This window comes from Lepidochelys olivacea (assembly GCF_965140295.1).
Source record: "Lepidochelys olivacea isolate rLepOli2 genome assembly, chromosome: 3".
Taxonomy (NCBI): Eukaryota; Metazoa; Chordata; order Testudines; family Cheloniidae; genus Lepidochelys; species Lepidochelys olivacea.
In genome coordinates this window covers 145851929-145871495 of record NC_140413.1, presented here as the reverse complement: position 1 = coordinate 145871495, position 19567 = coordinate 145851929, and the positions used below count along the sequence as shown (strand labels likewise).

Below are 19567 nucleotides of genomic sequence, written 5' to 3'. Positions count from 1 at the left end.
ATGGGTTGAAGTGGACTCCAAGGCATAGGTTACTATCAGTTCTAAAGAGGATACCCCATCTTACACAGGTTGCGTCAGAGGTTCTAGAATCTCCTGAGACCCATCATGGTTGATGTCTCTTGGAGAAGGTGATGAGTGTCACAGGGTAGCTGGTCTCTGAACAGCTTGAGCCCAGCTCTCCTGGACTGGAGCAGCTGGGCTCAATCCAGCTAATTACAGTGGACTTGGCTATACCTGGGCCTATAAAGGGCTGCTATTAGGCAGCTAGGGGGAGGAAGGGCTGAGGCAGGCTGAGTCCAGAGCAGCAAAGGCCACACTGGAGGGGAGTTAAGTCCTGTGGTGAGTCCCTGGAGCCAATGGGGCCAGGGAATCAAGGAAGCAATCCCACAGCTGCAGTTCCAAGAGGGGATCAGAGCTGGAGGAGGCAAGAAAGTTGCCAGAAGCCGGAGACCCTTGGAAGGGGTGGCCCTAAAGCCTGGGGGCCAGGTTTTGACTTAAGACTGCCTTCTGTTTGTTAACCAGTGCCTTAAAAGAATAAACCCCCATAACTAAGTATGGCATGGCAGCACATGGTTGGAGGTGGATGCAGCAACAGCCCACCCTGTGACACTGTCCTTTTCCCATAGCAGAACTGCCGAAGAAAATGTGGGCTTCCATCGCCAAAGACAGTGCTGTCAAAACCATTGAGGAAATATCCCAACCACAAGAGGGAATAGCAGACCAGCTTCTTTCATAAAGCTCATGGACTGATAGCGTCATGATCTTCCTTGTAAGAATCAGTTCTGACAGACAGCTCAGATTCAGATCTGAAAAGATGTTGATTTTCTCCAAAGCTGTGTAATCATCACCACAAAGTGTCTACTCTCTTTGAACTTTTGGTGTCAGCTCACAAGTGCGTGTCAGTGCTGATGATGTATGGATGGTGGTCAGTTCTTTGCCGTTACCAATGGTCATACCAGTCTATGCTCAGAGCCCTGCATGGAAACAAAATTTGTATCTGCATCTGATCTGCAAAATGACCCACTGATATCTGCATCTGCAGATATAAAGCGGATATCTGCAGACTTGCAGGGCTCTACATACAAAATTTTTATCTGCATCTGATCTGCAATCTGCAAAAATGGTCCATGGATATAAAGCGGATTAGCAGGGCTCTATCTATGCTCATGCCTCTTTTTACTCAGTACAGAAAGTGCTGAAGAGGAGGGTCTCTTAACCACAACCTTGATGGGTTTTTGAGCTTCCCTGAACCAGGCGCGAAGAGTCACCTGACCTCAATAGCACATGGGCAAATCAGATCCCCTCTCAGAAGTGGAAATAGAGCGGTATTTTTCTGTAAACCCTAGAGAGGGTTTCTTGCCCTGGTGGTGAGCCTGAGATGAGGAGTACTTGCCTCTACCTTTGCCTGTCCCTCCATCCAAAGTGGCAGTGCTGGGTAATGCGTTCAATCTCTCAGCCAGCTGTATGGGGGGGAGGGGTCTGCCCAGCCCAGATCCAACTGGGACCTCAGAGCCTGTTCCATGAGGTATTTCCTAACCCTGAACCTCCTACACTTGATGGGTTCAGGGTAGGTAGGAGTGACAGATGCTACATTTAGCAGATATATAAGCTTCTCTGAGGCAGAGGCACCTCTGATGGTTGTTGCTGACTGGGAAGAAACAGGGCAGGAGATGCAGTTCTTGATGCCCAGAGTCCCAGGCATAATTGGAGTCCCATACTGGGAAGACTGTGTGCATGTGGTGTGGGTGTTCCCTGAAATCTAACTACTTAAACTAAACTAAGACTTTTTTTATATATGTTATTTAGAATTTATAATACTTGCATGTTCAATGTCGGAGAATCAACTCTGTGGACACTGGAAGGTTCTATCTTTGACCACGGAGCAGTAAGAAGGAACTGGAGAGGCGGTCAATCTGAACTGCGCCTTACACTCACAGATCAAAGCACAAGAAGGGAAAGAGTGCAGACCAGCAGACACTACTAGCAAAAATCTTCTTAGGCACATGGTGCACAGGAGTACCCAGAGTAGAATACACACAGGGACCAGCATATGAAGAACAACTGATTTTAAATAGGACAGGAAAAGGCCCATGAGGACAGAACAAAAGAACTGTAGCAGGGATTTAAAAAGGGACCCTCTCTCAAGAGAGGGCAGTAGTCATTTAAAGGGAACTAGACCAAGGTCCAGGACCCTGCTGAGGAGTGTCTGAAAAGTTGGGACAGCCTAGTCTGCCATCAATGGATGCTAAACATTTAGGTAAGATACACACACGTAGAGTGTTTACTCTTTTCAAATCTGCTTTGTTCCCACTGCTAAAATAAACAATATTTTTGTTTTAAGAAGGCTGCCTGATCACTGTATTACTGGTCAGCCTCCTAAAGGGAAGAACTGCAGGTGCCCAAACTCAGTTGGACATGCAGGGCAAGAATGGTTGATACACATGGTACTGTAGCCCAGAGCCCGGTCTAAGAGCGGGAGAACAGTGGAATTCCGCCCACTGATAGCTAAAGGCATATGGTATGAACACCTACAGGGGGACACTCAGAGAGACCTGAAAGGGGACAGCAGTGCAGCTAACCCTGTAACAGTGACAAGTGCTATTTTAGCTGCAATAGTTATCAGCATGGAATCTTTTTTCCCCCCACAGGCATGGCACCTCAATGGATCATAGCTTGTCAGACAGAACTTCAAACAAATGGCCGATGCATGACCCTAAAGGTGTGTTGAGCATGCCCAGCTTCCACTGAATTCAACAAGATTTGGGAGGGTGTTCAATACTCTCAGAATCAGGCCTAAAGGAGATTCTATTTAGTCCACAAAGAATTCCATAAAGGACCTTAATTCAGAAATTCCATAAAGGAATTTAATCCATAAAGGACCTTCCACTTGAACCTCTATCCTAGTTTTATTATTTAGCCTTGTGAATTGACTTCTTAATTGCTGTCTCCTCTGGTATGTGTTCTTAAACTTAGATATAAGCTTATCTTCCATTTACTGTTTTTCACACAGACACTTTGGTGCTCTGGCCAATCTAAAATTCTGAAGTGGTCACAGAATTTCTTCTTATAGATAGTGCATTTCTTTCCATGTTTCTTTTCCTGATCCCTTTATTCATGGGCAGACATTTATTCCATAATTTTGATGTGAAGCAGGCTCTCATCCATTACCTAGACACAGCCATTCTTTTTATAAATCATCCAGGCTACTTATGTCTTTCGAAGAGAAATCCAAGAGGTGTAAAAGCTTTTGTTTTGTATTTTGTCTTCTAATTTGCAGACAAAGTTTCAGATACCAGATGGTCCTAATGTTAATTAAACAAGAGCTATGGCAGCATTTAAAGCATGCCTTTGTATAGTGTCCATTTCTGAGATTTGTAGTGTGGCTACAAGCAGCTACCTACATATCTTTACCCATTATTATTCTCTTGATGTTGAGACTAGATCATATTTCAGGAGAGCTGTTTTCAGTACCTTTTTAATTAAGCACTCCTCAGCCATCCTCTTAGTGTGGATTGCTACTGCTGGTTCATCTGCAGGGGTGGGGAACTGGCAGGCAAATTTATGAAGGAGAAAACTAGGGTACTTAACAGTAACCAGAATTTTCTGAATATATTGCCTCCACCGATCCACATTAACTCTTCCTCCTTCTCTACTGATTTCCAATACATGGATGAAAACGGAGGGTTGGAGTGTTGAGACTCTTGAAAACCCTGCTTAAATAAAATGTTTCATGAGTGTACTGAGTGCAGATGGCCCTAATAAGTAATTGCTTTAAACAGTTCTGGGATTTACATAGTACATATGGCTCCAGGAATGTGGACATGTACCGGCAATATCTTGAAGAAATATTTACTAGCAAGTAACCTGGCTTTTGTAGTCCTTCTTACAGTTTTTGTTCCATGTGACAATCCTCACACATCCAAGCCAGTTTGAATGAATTTTGCTAGTTTGATTTCATGAGGCATATATTCTTTACTAAAATCAGTATAGTGTTACCACCTATTATTCTTCCTCCTCCCCCTTAGGGTATTTTTGTAATTATACTAAGAAAAGAGATCAAGTTTCTCCAGTATGATTTGTTCACCATAATACAAACCCATCCTGTTGAATGTGTATATTTTCATTATTCTCTAGGTGTTTATTTAAAGATAATATTTGTATTTTATTTTACTAGGGATTGAATTTAGAAATTTACCATACATTTACTGTCAGGATCACTCTTTTCTAGTTCTAAGAATTTATCTCATTATGTTTTTTCCAGCATTCTGGTATTTCCCCATTTTTTCATGATCTTTCATAATTAATTGTCAGAGGTTCAATTCCTTTGTTAACCAATGACATTTATACTGAAGGATAAGGGTACCCTATCTCTGCCAGGACTCGTCTACTTTTCAACAAGCCAAATACCCTTAGGATTATGAGAACATGCATCGTGCTGAGAACCAGGAAACCCTGATTTCTAGACTCACTTCAGTAAATTGATGATGATAATTCTGTGCCTTTCGCAACCTCTATCATTGAGCAAGGTCTCACAAGTTAGACAAGCCAGAAACAGAACCCAAATCTTACATGGCAGATCCAAGTCTCAGACACTTAACAACATTAGCAAATATTTGTTCTTAGCTATGCCATCTATTAGTTAGGGCCAGTCCTGCATATGTAACCCAGCGATTCTGGGTCCATAGATGAACACTGCCTTCTCCTGCTGCCAACTCAAGAAATTAGTCCTTTCGTTCCAGGGGAAGTTGTCTCAATTGCAGTGCTAAAGATTCAGGATTCAAACCCTGCTGTTCAGAGATTTGAGATTCTCAGGGGCCATGGGTCTCGAATCCCAGGACACAGCACTTTTAAGAGCCCGTACATTCCAAACCGCCACCCAGTGACCTGCAAACAGTCACCAGAACTTGAAGCTCAGATTTGGCAGAGGACTCTAGTCAAGGGATCTGGTGGGCGAAACTCCAAGGCTTCTCTTTAAACCAAGCAGAGGAACAGGAAGTCATGCCTGCAACTTGGTCTTTCCCTGCTTAGGACTGCCTCCCCTGTGCTACCTGACTGACCCCCTGGTATCTTGACTGCCAGCCTGCCCACTGGCCTGTCTTAGATTGACCTCCTGACATTGCCTGTCTCCTGACACCTGGTTTGCCCTCTGGCCTGTCTCAGATTCTGGTCTCCTGGTATCCAGACCCAGCTGGCCTCCTGACTCCGAGCTCCCACTGTGACCACTAAGCCCAGTCATGCCAAGGATAAATTGTTATTGTTGCACATAACAATGTATTTTTGCCCTTAAAACACTATGTTAAAATAATGTTATTGAGAAAGCAAAATCAAGCACCTACAAAAAAACGAAATGCTAGGTTTAAGGTTCAACCTATTTTAGCACCATTGTGCATATCCATATGATAGTCTTTAATTACATGATCAGATACTATTTTTTCTACAATACCCCTACCTCATTCATTCAAGATGGATGATGTTCAAGAAATTAATCAGGGTGTGGAATGAATTAGGCTGCTTATAGGATTCCTGCCTCATTTTGTCTGGAAGTTGTAATCCATGTCAATAAAGTGGTAGGGGACTACAGGAAAAGAGAGGATGATCTTCTATTTAAAGGCAGGTGACTGCTACCCAGGAGAACTCAGTTCTATCCTTGCCTTTGCCATTAACTTGCTAGGTGATGCTGGGCAAAAGTCACTTTAACCAAAACTTTTCACAAGTGGCTACTAATTATACGTTGCTTTATTCCCTGGGTGCTCAACCTGGGGCCTAATTTGCAGAAGTGCTGAACAGCCACATTTTTTCCACACTCGTTTTTTCGTGTGTGTGTGTAGCTACAAACATACTAGTGTATACATTTTCTTATTATTTAACTTCTGTGGTGGAATCATTTTTTTCTTTTACCCAGGGAAAATACACTAAAACAGTACCAGAGATATATCTACATAAATGAGTTGATTTTTGTCTGATCAAAAAAGCCCTGCCAGTAAGTTATACAGCAACAGAATACTAGATTTCACACTTTGGTTTTAAGAGCAATTAAAATCTATAGTATAATAGAAATACCGCAGCACAGCTCTTCTCTGCTTTCATAAGTGGGAACTGAGCTTCATATCATTTGCAAGGAAGGCAGGTCTCAATTCTCAGCCTGCCACAATGCAATCTCCCAGAAGCATTCTAGCATTGACAGGATTGCATGACATACTTGAATATTCTGCATGCATGACTGGGCTTCAAAACTGGCAACAGTTCTCTAATTCAGAATACAGATTTGATTTCAAAAGGTAAAAAACGCTAGAGCATTTGGTTGACCTTTAGCAATATTTTCTTTATACTTCATTAGAGGTAAAATCCTATGTTCTATTGCACTACTGTGCAAGAAGTAGTGGGGAGGACTTAGGCCATGTCTACACTACCCCATACTTTGGCAAAACTTTGGTTGCTCATGAGTGTGACAAAACCACTGACAGAAGTTTTGCCAGCATAAGCGCTCATGTGCACAGCACTATGTCAGCAGGAGATGCTCTCCCGCCGACATTCCTACCACTGCTCAAGTAGATAGTTTTATTATGTCGACAGGAGAGCTTTCTATACGAGTGATCTTACAGCGGGACAGTTGATCGGTATAGCTGTGCTGCTTTAAGCTTGTAAGTGTAGATGTGGACTTAGGGACCCCTGTTCTTTCCCATGCACGTAGTATGGGGATGATAGAAGTCAAAAATGTGCTGACTTGTACTCCAAAGTCTCAAAGAGGCATGGTCTGCTGTTTAGAAAGAGCTTTCAGACTTGAACCCATAGCTGCTGCACTCAGCAAGCACTATGCAAGGTGCACATTTGCCCCTGTTTTGAGCAAAAGGTCTCCCTAGGTTGCATGGACTACTCCAGGAGTGTTTCTGCTTCTTCTCACTGCACCAGCCAATGCAAGATTTGGCAGAAGCAAGTGATCTGTTCTGCTTTAAGAAGCAAAGGGAAACTTCTGTCCAGATTTCAAAAGGCAGGAAATAGATATGCAATCCATCCCTGCTGCTGTTGAAGTCAATGGGAGCTTTTCTTTATTGTTAATACAACTGGTTCTCAAAAAAAATAAACAGTCAGAGCTACCACTATTATTGTTTACTTTACATATTATTCTTTGTTAGAATCTCTTACATTCTACCACCATCAGAGAAATAAACAAACTCCTCTAAATAACCTCCTTGGGCTTGGATCAGTCCATTGGTTCTTTTGGCTTCTGCTCGCAAAACCCAGTCTACAAGTACACCTCTATCCTTGTGGTAGAAAATTCCACCTGGAAGTTGCAGGACGTCCAAGAGCACAAGTCCCTCATAATCCTTGATCTGCTGGGGCACCTGAAATCATCCAGCTCAGCCTAGAAGGTGAGTGGAGTCAGTTAGAATGGAAACAGGGGCAGGGGACCAGAGTGATGCACTAATTCAGAACATCTCTGACGGTCTCCACTGTCAGGACTCCAGTGATGCCACCAATAGAGCTTAAAGCAGGGGTGGGCAAACTACAGCCCGCAGGCCAGATCCAGCCCGCGAGCTGTTTTAAGCCAGCCTGCAAGCTCCTGCTGAGGAGCAGGGTCTGGGGCTTGTCCTGCTCCAGCTGGGGCACCAGGTCGGGAGCCACACCATGTGGCTTGGCCCTGCTCTGGCGCTCCAGCCAGGGTACCGGGTTGGGGGCCACTTCACGTGGCTTCCGGAAGCTGCAGCATGGCCCCGCTCTGGCTTCTAGGCGCTCCAGTGGCCTCCTCCGGCGCTCCAATGGGAGCTGCAGGGGTGGTGCCTGAGGATGGGGCAGCGTGCAGAGTCACCTGGCCGTGCCTCTGTGTAGGAGCTTGAGAAGGAACATGCCACTGCTTCTGGGAGCCGCTTGATGTAAGCGCCGGTCAGAGCCTGCACCCCTGAGCCTCTCCCCATGCCCCAACCCCCTGCCCCAGCTCTGCTCCCGCTCTCCAAACCCCTCAATCGCAGCACAGAGCACCCTCCTGCACCCCAAACCTCTCATCCCCAGCCCCACCCCAGAGCCTGCACCCCCAGTCAGAACCTGCACCCCTTCCTGCATCCCTGTCCCAGCCCTGAGCCCCCTCCCGTGCTCTGATCCCCTCAGTCCCAGCCTAGAGCACCCTCTTACACCCCAAACTCTTCATCCCCAGCCCCACATCAGAGCCCTCACCCCCTCTCACACCCCAACCTCAATTTTGTGAGCATTCATTGGCCACCATACAATTTCTATTCCCTGATGTGCCCCTCTGGCCAAAAAGTTTGTCCATCACTGGCTTAAAGTTTCTCTCCTTGGAAGAACTCCTAAGGTAGACTGACAGCTACACTGCAAACTCTCTCTCCTTGTGCGTGCAGAGGTTTCAAATAATACGTCCCCTGTGGAGTGATTCAAATTTTATTTTTCAGTTGTATGCTACAAACTCTCAATGAAATGTGTACCGAGAATCAAGTTCTGCTGTTTCCCTATGAGGATGCTAACATGACTGATATATGGACAGTGCTCCCAAGACACAAAGTTATATCTTTCTTGTAAAAGTCACATGCCAGATGAGAATCTGTGATATAAATATGAAGTGGCAGGCATCCAAATACTAAACCCAAAAAAACATGAACACTGCATTTATAACGATTTTTTTCAAAAAGCAAAAAATTATAAAGATTACACACCTGAACAAAACTTTTATTTCTATCAAAGCTAACCCATTTTTTTTAAAGTAGAGAAAAAATGAAATATCAAAGTTCTAAGAGAATTCCCAAGGGGATATTTTCAAGGAGAAGCCCAAAACTTTACCTACCTTTTTTCCTTAGCTGTTAGTTAAGTCTATGTAATACTTAATGTTTTTTCTCCAAACAAATGCTTCAATTGTATTTTTACAAACAAAATAATTATCAAAGGAAATAATCAATCCTAAAACAGTGAATTATTGTAATGTACCTGTGTACTGATTTCCATTTCAAACTTCCAAGATTTTACGCAACATTAAAATAAACAAAGGATTTTACCACATCTTGATAAAAAACAGTATGAACCACAATGATTTCTGTACTCACTAGTTTTGCACTGACAAATGCGGCAACCGTTTTGGTCCAGTCTGAAACTGTACATACAGTCTTTCTCAGTCAATGTGCAGTTCACCAAAATCTCACATGTGGGTGGACTTATTGTGATGTATGTTGGTTCTAATAAATAAGAAAAAGAAATAAATACAAGTATAATTGGTTAGAAATAACCACTCCCTTCTTGCAATATTTTTAAAATATAAAGCTTTATCATATTATCAGGCAAAAGCTTCTTCAAGATTGCTATGGCTGAGAGTACATATCAACGATTTAAGGTAAATATATTACAGGAATGTCACAATTAGCACAAAAACAAGCTTTATAAACCCATGAAATTCAGAATTTGGGTTTCTTTTAAATTTAATATCAACGTGTTAAAGGTATGGAAATGCACAGTTAGGGAACATAAAGAACCTTAAGTCTGCCCTATGACAAACCACATAGAAATATAACGATTACGATTAAGGCACTTTTTAGTGTTCCTAGTCCCAGATCACACTAAACTGATTTTTCCAGAACCATTAGAGTTTTTTCTTCCCTCCCTTGTGATGTCACTACAGGGCACAGATAAAGATGTGTGGATTGGGGAAATCTGACGGAGATTATTCTTCAGCTCTTGCTGAAGGCGAAACTTTCAGTTATGAAGAATAACAAAAAATGACTTATTCCTATTTTTTTCAAATATAGTCAATACACAAAATTTCAGTGAATTTAAACTATATAGGGACACTGTTTTGTTAAGATAATACGGGGGTGGGGATCTGATTCAAATGAATGGATCTACAGTACTTGTACATTCTCAGAAAATTCATTCTATACTCAGAGGATAAAATGTTGTATTTTTGGGAAAGATATGCTGCATTTTTCATACAGAACAAAGAGGTTGAAAATCCCTGTCTGACGTGAAAAACAACAACAGTAATAATGGGATTGCAACCAGTCACTCCAGAATTTTTTTTTCATCTTTTAGCAATACTTAGTATTTCGATTGCATTTTAAAACATTTAATAGTTTTCACAAAAGCCCAGATGGTAGCAAAGTATTTGTATCCCAAGTTTAAACTAGAAATACTGATTATATATATAAAAACCACCAATTATTAAACCAGTCTTGATCCTGTAAACCCTTATTTCACGCAGCAGTTCCAATGAAATCATAGGCAAAAGTTTGCCATCTTTTACTCTCCCTCCAGTGTCCATTAGAAGGTTGCATCAAAACCACTTAGCAACTTTAACTACAGAATTAGACCTCGAGCCTGAAAAGACTTATGAATATGTTTAACTTTTTGCACCATGTGTAGCCCAGTGAATTCAAGGGAACTACTCAGTGTGCATAAAGTTAGCCATGAGAGTCACTCTTTGCAGAAATGGAGCCTTAAACTAAACTGCAGTTTCATCTCAGCAGATGAAACAGCATATAAAAATCTAAGCAAGTTGAAATTAAAACAAAGTGAAAGTGGAAAGGAAAACCCAGAAATATCACCTGTCTCTCAAAAACAAACAGCTCAAAAACTACTAGTGTTCTGGCTCATTTTGTTTAAAATATGTAAAATAGAAGCATTTACTTATATCCTCCCATTCTGCTTTCCAGAACTGTCCCTCCCAGCTTGGGAAGACAGACTCATGCTCACAGGGCTCAAGCTAGTGCGCGAAAAAAACTGTATGGACATTGTGGCTCCAGTGGCTCGTGATAGCTGCCCAAGATCAAGCCAACCTTATCCAGTAGGCTTGACCTCGGTGGCTAGCCCGCCTGCATTTGAATGGCAACATCCACTCAGCTCTTTTTAATCCATGAGCTCAAGCCCTGAGAGCACAAGCCTGTCTACTCAGGCTGGGAGGCCTCACTCCCAGATGCAGTGTAAGCATACTCTGAGTGTCTGTGGACCTCTTAAATTAAGAGCTTAAGAACAGCCACACTGGGTCAGACCAAAGATAATCTAGCCCAGTATCCTGTCTTCCAACAGTGGCCAATGCCAGGTGCCCCAGAGGGAATGAACGGAACAAGGAATCAAGTGAGTCATCCTGTCGCCCATTCCCAGCTTCTGGCAAACAGACGCAAGGAACACCAATCCTGCCCATCCTGGCTAACAGGATGGACCTATCCTCCCTTAATTTATCTAGATTTTCTTTGAACCTTGTTATAGTCTTGGCCTTCACAACATCCTCTGGCAAGGAGTTCCACAGGTTGACTGTGCATTTTGTGAAGAAATACTTCCTTTTGTTTGTTTTAAACCTGCTGCCTATTAAATTTCATTTGGTAACCCATAGTTTGTGTGTTATGAGGAGGAGTAAATAACACTTCCTTATTTACTTTCTCTACACCAGTCACGATTTTATAGACCTCTATCATATCCCCCCTTAGCCATTTCTTTTCCAAGGTGAAAAGTCTTAATCTTATTAATCTCTCCTCACACAGAAGCTATCCCATGCCCCTAATAACTTTTGTTGCCTTTTTCTGACACTTTTCCAATTCCAGTGCATCTTTTTTGAGATGAAGACAACTGCATCTGCATGCAATATTCAAGATGTGGGTGTACCATGGATTTATATAGAGGCAATATGATACTTTCTGTCTTCTTATCTATCCCTTTCTTAATGATTCCCAACATTCAGTTAGCTTTTTTGACTGCTGCTGCACATTGAGTGGAAGTTTTCAGAGAACTATCCATAATGATGCCAAGATCTCTCTCTTGAGTGGTAACAGCTAATTTAGATCCTATCATTTTATATGTATATATTGGGATTATGTTTTCCAATGTGCACTACTTTCCATTTATCAACACTGAGCAACAAAATGGCAGATGAATTTCAGTCACCCAGTTTTATAAGATCCCTTTGTAGCTCTTCATAGTCTGCTTTGGACTTAACTATCTGAGTAGTTTTGTATCATCTGCAAATTTTGCCACCTGTTTATCCCTTTTCCAGATCATTTATGAATATGTTGATTACAGACCCCTGGGAGACATCACTATTTACCTCTCTCCATTCTGAAAACTGACCATTTATGCCTATCCTTTGTTTCCTATCTTTTATCCAGTTACCAATCCATGAGAGGACCTTCCCTCTTATCCCATGACAGTTCTTTGCTTAAGACGCCTTTGGTGAGGGACCTTGTCAAAATCTTTCTGAAAATCTAAGTACACTATATCCACTGGATCCCTCTTGTCCACATGTTTGTTGACCCCTCTCAAGGAATTCTAACAGATGGGAAATCATGCTTCACCATTTACAAAAACCACGTTGGACGCTTCCCCAACAAATTATGTTCATCTGTGCGTCTGAGAATTCTGTTCTTTACTATAGTTTCAACCAATTTGCCCAGTACCGAAGTCAGGCTTACTGGCCTATAATTGTTGGGACCACCTCTGGAGCCCTTTTAAAAAATTGGGGTCACATTAGCTATCCTCCAGTCATTTGGTACAGAAGCGGATTTAAATGATAGGTTACAAATCACAGTTAGTAGTTCTGCAATTTCACATTTGAGTTCCTTTAGAACTCTTGGGTAGTCCTGGTGACTTACTACTGTTTAATTTATCAGTTTGTTCCAAAACCTTCTCTAATGCCACCTCAATCTGGAACAGTTCCTCAGATATTTCACCTAAAAAGAATGGCTCAGGTTTGTGAACCTCCCTCACATCCTCAGCCGTGAAGACCGACGCAAAGAATTAATTTAGTTTCTCCGCAATGGCCGTATAGTCTTTGAGTGGTCCTTTTAATTTCTGTTTAACTAACTTCCTTATTTTTGTGTAGTTCCCTTTCTGAAAGTAAATACGACCACGTTGGGCTGCTGTGGTGTTTTCCCTGCCACAGGGATGTTAAATTTAATTATATTATGGTCACTGTTACCAAGCAGTCCAGCTATATTCACCTCTTGGACAAGATACTGTGCTCTACTTAGGACTAAATCAAGAATTGCCTCTCCTTTTGTGGGTTCCAGGACTATCTGCTCCAAGAAGCAGTCATTTAAGATGTCAAGAAACTTTCTCTCTGCATCCCATCCTGAGGTGATATGTACCCAGTCAATATACAGATAGTTGAAATCCCCCATTATTACTGAGCTTTTTATTTGTATAGCCTCACTAATCTCCCTGAGCATTTTGCAATCATTATAACCATCCTGGTCAGATGATTGGTAATATATCCCAACTACTATATTCGTATTATTCGAGCATGGAATTACTATCCATAGAGATTCTATGGTACAGTTTGATTCATTTAAGATTTTTACTTCATTTGATTCTACGCTTTCTTTCACATATAGTGCCACTCCCACATCAGCACAACCTGTTCTGTCCTTCCAATATATTTTGTACCCTAGTATTACTGTGTCCCATTAATTATCCTCATTGCACCAAGTTTCTGTGATGCCTATTATACCAATATCCTCATTTAAAATGAGGCACTCTAATTAACCCATCTTATTATTTAGACTTCTTGCATTTGTATACAAGTACTTTAAAAACTTGCCACTTTTTAGCTGTCTGCCATTACATGATGTAATTGAATGGGACACTTTCATTTGACTGTATCTCATCAGATCCTACCCATATTTTATCGTCTTCCATCCTCTCCTCCTTACTAGGACACAGAGAATCCCTGTTAAACAGATCCTCCCCTAAGGGATGTCTTTCTCCGAACCATGTGCTCCTCCACACCTTTGGCTTTCCCCCAGCCCTTAGTATAAAAACTGCTCTACAACCTAATTTAAAGTACCAGAAATCTGGTTCCATTTTGATTTAGGTGGAGCCCATCCTTCCTGTATAGGCTCCCTCTTTCCCAAAAGTTTCCTCAGTTGCTAATAAATCTAACCCCCCCCCCAACATCTTATACATTGAGACCCTGCAGTTCTGCCTGTCTAACTGGCCCTGCCCATGGAACTGGAAGCATTTCAGACAATGCTATCATGTTCTTATGTTCACCTATGCTGACAGTTCTTCTTGTAACTTCTATCTTTGAATCCATGCAAAAAAACTCTGAAGAGTCAGTGACGCTTGTAAATCCAATAGCAAAAATAACTAAGGTTAATGAAATTTATCAACTTTACTAACACACCTAGCAAAGCTTGTGAATTCTATGAAACTAATAGCTACAGTTCATAAAAATTACAAGCATGAAAGGTGAAACTGCCAGAGCTTACAATTTCTGTGAAACCAGTAGCTATCATCCTAGAAATTTTCAAGCTTTGCTGGCACATCTGGTAAAGTCAGTGAGAAAAATAACTAGCATTCACTGAAATTACTCAAGTATTGTCATTATTATTATTGTATTAGCTCTAGGGGCACTAATTGAGAATGGGGGTATCATTGGGCTAGGGGATGTGCAAACACACAGTAAGGGAAATTTCTCAACACAAACAGTTCATAATCTAAATTGACCAGGCAGACAAGATTGGAAGAGGAAACCAAAGCAGAGAGTCATGGAGTGACTTAAGTCCACATACAGTAGGTCAGCAACAGGGTGAGGAACTGAACTCCACTCTCCTCATTCCCAGTCTAATGTCCTATTTTCTAGACCACAGCACACCCCTACCAAATCCTGGCCCCGGCCCTGCCTCTTCCCCGAGCGCGCCACGTTCCTTCTCCTCCCCACCTCTCCCAGCACTGGCCGTGCGAAATTTCGCGGCAAAAGCATTGGGTGTGTGTGAGTGAGTGAGTGAGTGAGTGAGAGAGAGAGAGTGAGAGAAGCAGGACGCAGAGGTGCATTCAGGGGAGGAGGCGGAGGTGAGCTGGGGCTGGGGAGCTGCCGGTGGCTGCAGAGCACCCACCAATTTTTCCCTGTGGGTGCTCCAGCCCCAGAGCACCCACAGAGTCAGCACCTATGGACCACAGACTTCTATTCACCATGCTTATACTAGTTGGAAGTTTTGAGAAGGCTTCTGTGGGAGGTACAATCTGTATAAAGTGCCTGAAGTAGACTGTTTGCTGCAGAATTAATGCAAGATAATCTCAGCTAGGTGTATGAAGAAACCTATAAATTTAGCTGGTGATCTCTCAGAAGCTACAATCTCTGTCAAGTGACTGAAGGATATTGTAAACTCATTTGTTGATCTCATGCAAGAATTAAGACTGATTGAAGGATCTTAATTTATGAATTTTCCATCTTTTAAGGGTATTTATAAATACAGTAATCTAATAATATCCTTGTAAATTAATGAATATTTATTTAAAGCCTTAATGTTGTCCATCCATTGTTGTTCTTGACAATATTTCATTTTGTGCCAAAAGAATGTTGTTTATGCTTTGTGCTGGGTTCATCTCCTGCCTTTGTATAAACTCATAGCACAACAAAAGCAAATAAATGAAGCTGCTTCACTGTGTAATGGGTCTTGCACAGAGAGCTGTCTGAGAACATTTCTACTGTGGTTTAGAATACTGGGTTAGGAGTAGATTAGAAGTGTTACAGGGCCACACAGTGGTCACCCATTTTAGGGAATACTGGAAATTTTAGGAAGAGTGGCTGACAAGAGGGTAATGCTATTTAAATAACAGAATATCTCATTTACACAGAACCTTGTCTTAACTTGAATGGTGCAGGATAAAGTTAGTTGCCACACACTACTGTTCTCAATTTGATACTTTATACATACCATTTAGTTTTGTATTTATTTTTCTTATGAGTGAAATGCTCATTTATGGAACAGAAAACAAATATTAAAGTGAGCGTGTTGTGTTAGAAGAACAGCTATTGTTTCAGACCTTTATAAATGCCACAACTAATCAATACAACCGAAAGTAGGAATTCACTGAAAATTATCATGGAAACTTTTGTATCACCTGTACCACGCGGACATAAAAGAATGGACTGTGGGCAGGGGAGGATTTCATGTCCTCCTTCTTTTGAATTCATCCCTAAAACACTTAAATTACACCTACATATAAAGTAAAAATCTATGAAAAATCAATTCTATACTTTGTGTTTTGTAGCCCTTGAAAGTTACAATAGGTTTGCTTTCTGATTCTGTTGTAAACTGGTAAATACTTTTGAAAAATTACCACTGCCACTCTGAAACATTCAGTAGCATGTTATTTCTTACACATGACACAACAAAACTACTGCTACACTAGTTAAAACGACTTCTGCTAATCCTTCATTTGTTGTGTTTTATTATTCTATTATCTCCCACTTTTGTGCCTGCCCTAAGCATCCCAAATATTTCCAGACAAGCTTACAAATCTGTTTTTCCTCCCTCCCGTCCAAAAAGGTAAGCCCTGAGATACAGTAATTTTATATGCATGCCTGATTCTCAATGAGCTGCAAACAGAGGACAAAAGAAATAATTTCATTCCCCACTCCCCCCACAAAAATGTAGCTAGAAAAAAGTACCAGCCCTTTTCACTTCACTAGACAAGACTCAACAAATAAAGCCAGCTCTGCTGCTGCCAGTCTTCTGGCTATTTGAATAGGCAAACAGTAGTTAAGCTTGAAAAAGCACAGAAGGTCATATGATCTGGGTTAGCCTTTCACTGCTGCACTTGGTAGAAACTGCAGAAGAAAGATCGAGTGCACAGATGAACAATGGGTGGGAAAACTGTGTAGTCTGTATATTTTAGAAGTGGAACTAAATGGTAGATAGAAGCAATGAAAAAGGGGGGACAGAAAGGAAAAGAGGGAGTGGCTAGGGTGAAAAGGATTCCTCATAATATAGGTTTCACTGCCATGAAATGCTCTAGTTAAGGTTACATCCACCATAACCTCTTGTTTTCACATGCTCATAACCGTCTGAAAAAATTCTCCTCGGAGGCTAAAACTTTCCATGCTTCATCTCAGCAGCCTTTTTTTTTTTTTAATATGAGAAAAATCTCTTAATCCATTTTTGATTTATGGGAGACTGACATTCATACATTCTTCACTTTAAAAAAACAGGTTACTTTTTGTACAGTAACTGAAAGAGTTTAGGAAAAAAGCTCCAAACCAGGCATCTGGCTACCCTTTCATGAAGGATTTTTTTTTTGGTTAGAGTAAATTTGCAAAAAATAAAAATAAAATAATTGGAAAAAAGTCTTTGAGAACACTCAGTAGGTATGTCCTAAGATTCATGCAGCACCTAATTAAGTCCTCCTCCATCCCCCACCCTCATGTGAAATCACTACAGAATCTCCCTGCTCATCAAGACAGTGGCTGCTTCTCCCAGGCTGAAGGATGGTGTAAATATTTTCTCGAACCACATAGCAAAATTCACAACAGAAAATAAGAGTGGATACAAGAAAGTCAAGAATTTGCAATTTTATTTTTTTAAGGTCACTTTGCAAGTTTTTCTGCAAGTTCTACACAGTCTTAGGCCTTGTCTACAATGGAGATTTCAGCCATGGATGGTCAACCACCAAGGTAAAGGCACCAGTGTAGAACCCTAACGTACACAGTTAAACTTTCTAAGCCATGATCTGCGCTGATACAGCTCAGCTCAGCTTGAAATCAGGGTGGGATGCAACGATGCAAATCACATCTTATATTGGCTTTTCCAGTCTATAGGTTTGGCTACACTAGGGGTTTGCAACAGTGCAGCCACACCGATAGCTGACAACAAATAGCTGTAACAAGGGCAAACCACCAATGCAGAAAAAAACCTAAATTTTCATTTTTTCCCCCGAGAGAAAGATACTTTTAATAAAATACCAAAGTGCTGCTGCCCTGCCCAGAAAACTGTCTCTTATCAAACAACAGCAGCAAACCTATGAAATTAATCCATTTGCCTAAGATAGATATGAGCCTCATAGCCTACACTGGCCGATTACATGATAACATTATGAAAGAGGCAGATTTTTCCTACTTAAATGCAAACAAGGAAATTAAATGCAAAAAATAAATCAATCATACAACAGAATAACTTTTCTATCCAGGTATAATTGTGTACCCTGCTGAGACATGAGGTCTGGGAAACAAATACAGCAGAAAGACAGAGTGGGTTCAGATGAAAATGAAAGACTGCTTTCAGCAAAATTTGAGTGAGACTGAAACACGCACTTCTCATTATGAAAACAAAACAAAAAGAAGATTTTTTAGGGCCTGGGAGTTTACACACACAGTGCAGGGGCAACACAGAAATCAAGTGAGGGTAACAAAGAAAAAACAAAGCTTATTGATGATTGTTTACCCTCTGAAAAGCACATAATAGTTCTATTAATTTCCATTCCTAACAGATACGTTGTTCAAAACAAACAATTCACTAAATGTCTCACCTTCCTTCCACTACTCTGGACAACTGTTTATGCAGTTCTTCAGTTAATCTTACTTATAAAGCATAGAATCCTCAATCCTCAAAGGCTGATGATAAAATGCAAAGCCATACCCTTTCACCCTCAAGTGCTCTTAACTGTTAATAACTAATGTAGACTGGTCAACTAATCCTCACCAAAAGAAGAGGGAGCCAGTGTAATCATATCCATAATTACAATGCTGCATATACTACCAGAATGAAGATGCACCCAGGGCCAGTGCAAGGATATTTTGCGCCCTAGGCGAAACTTCCACCTTGCGCCCCTCGCGCCACCTTGCTGCAGTAGCAAAGGGAGTGCTCAGAACTGTGCAGCGCAGCCTCTCCGGAGAACTTTGCTCCGCCAGGGAGCTGGGAGGTGAAGCGGGAGAGAGGTCGCGGGGAGAGGCAGTGGTGGTTAGTGCTTGTGCTATTGATGACACATAAATCACCAAATTCAAGTGTCATCATGGTGAGGAGTCCAGGCAGGCAGGCAATCTCTCTCACACACACCTCTCTCTCCCAGGAAGATTGCAGCTGCAGAGAGGCCGAGCTGGATGCAAAGTGGAATCGGATGGAGCACCCTAGTGGAGAGAGGGGAAGCCTGCGGCGAGGCGCAGGGACCTCAGCAGCTCACTCGTTTTGGAGAGGCTCTTCCCCGCACGTTGCGGAGCTCCAGGCAGCGGGGGGTGTGTGTGTGTGTGGGGGGGTGGGACACAGAAGTGCCACCAGAATGTAGAGAAGTAGAGCGCCAGAGGGAAGGAAGGCGGAAGGGGTGGGACAGAGAGACACCCTGGAGGGTCAGCCTTGGGCTCTCCACCTCTCCCCTCCGACCCCGCGTTCCCTGTCCCCTGCGTCCTCTCCTGCCTTCCCTCCATCGCTGTGTTTCCTTCCCTCCTCCTCCTCTCCAGCGGTTTGCTCCCTCGCTCCCTCCCCAGAGACAAGGGAAGTGCCTGGGAAATGCAACCGAGGCAGGTCGCTGGAGAGCCAGCCCCACTCGCCCGTGAGAAGATGTGCCCTGCCTCGGGTCCAAGGCACGGGCTTGTGATAAAGTGCAAGCAGCCACGCCTTGCTGCGGACCTCTCCCCGGCAGAGAGAGGCTGGAAGTTTCCGATGTGGGTGATTCACAAGCCCTCTGATTCTGGCTCCCTGATTTATTTGCCCCAGGCAGGAGAAAGGAACAAAGATGAACCTTCCTTGCATGCCCAGCTGAGTTGCCATAATGCAACCTGCACACAGAATGGGACGGAGCTGCCAAATGTAGTGTGTGGAAGAGACAGAGAGCAAGGGTCACCCTGGTACGGGGGAAGGTGGCTTGGGGA

General features: G+C 42.3%; 1 protein-coding gene across 6 annotated transcripts in view; it reads right to left on the bottom strand.

The window, feature by feature from the left end:
* CRIM1 (cysteine rich transmembrane BMP regulator 1) overlaps positions 1-19567 on the bottom strand; it is a 301489-nt gene that overhangs the window by 80100 nt on the left and 201822 nt on the right. For all 6 annotated transcript variants that reach the window (XM_084625219.1, XM_084625220.1, XM_084625222.1 and 3 more), the window contains one exon: positions 9048-9176. In XM_084625219.1, coding sequence (XP_084481345.1) covers positions 9048-9176 — 129 coding nt within the window. The remainder of the gene's footprint in view (positions 1-9047; positions 9177-19567) is intronic.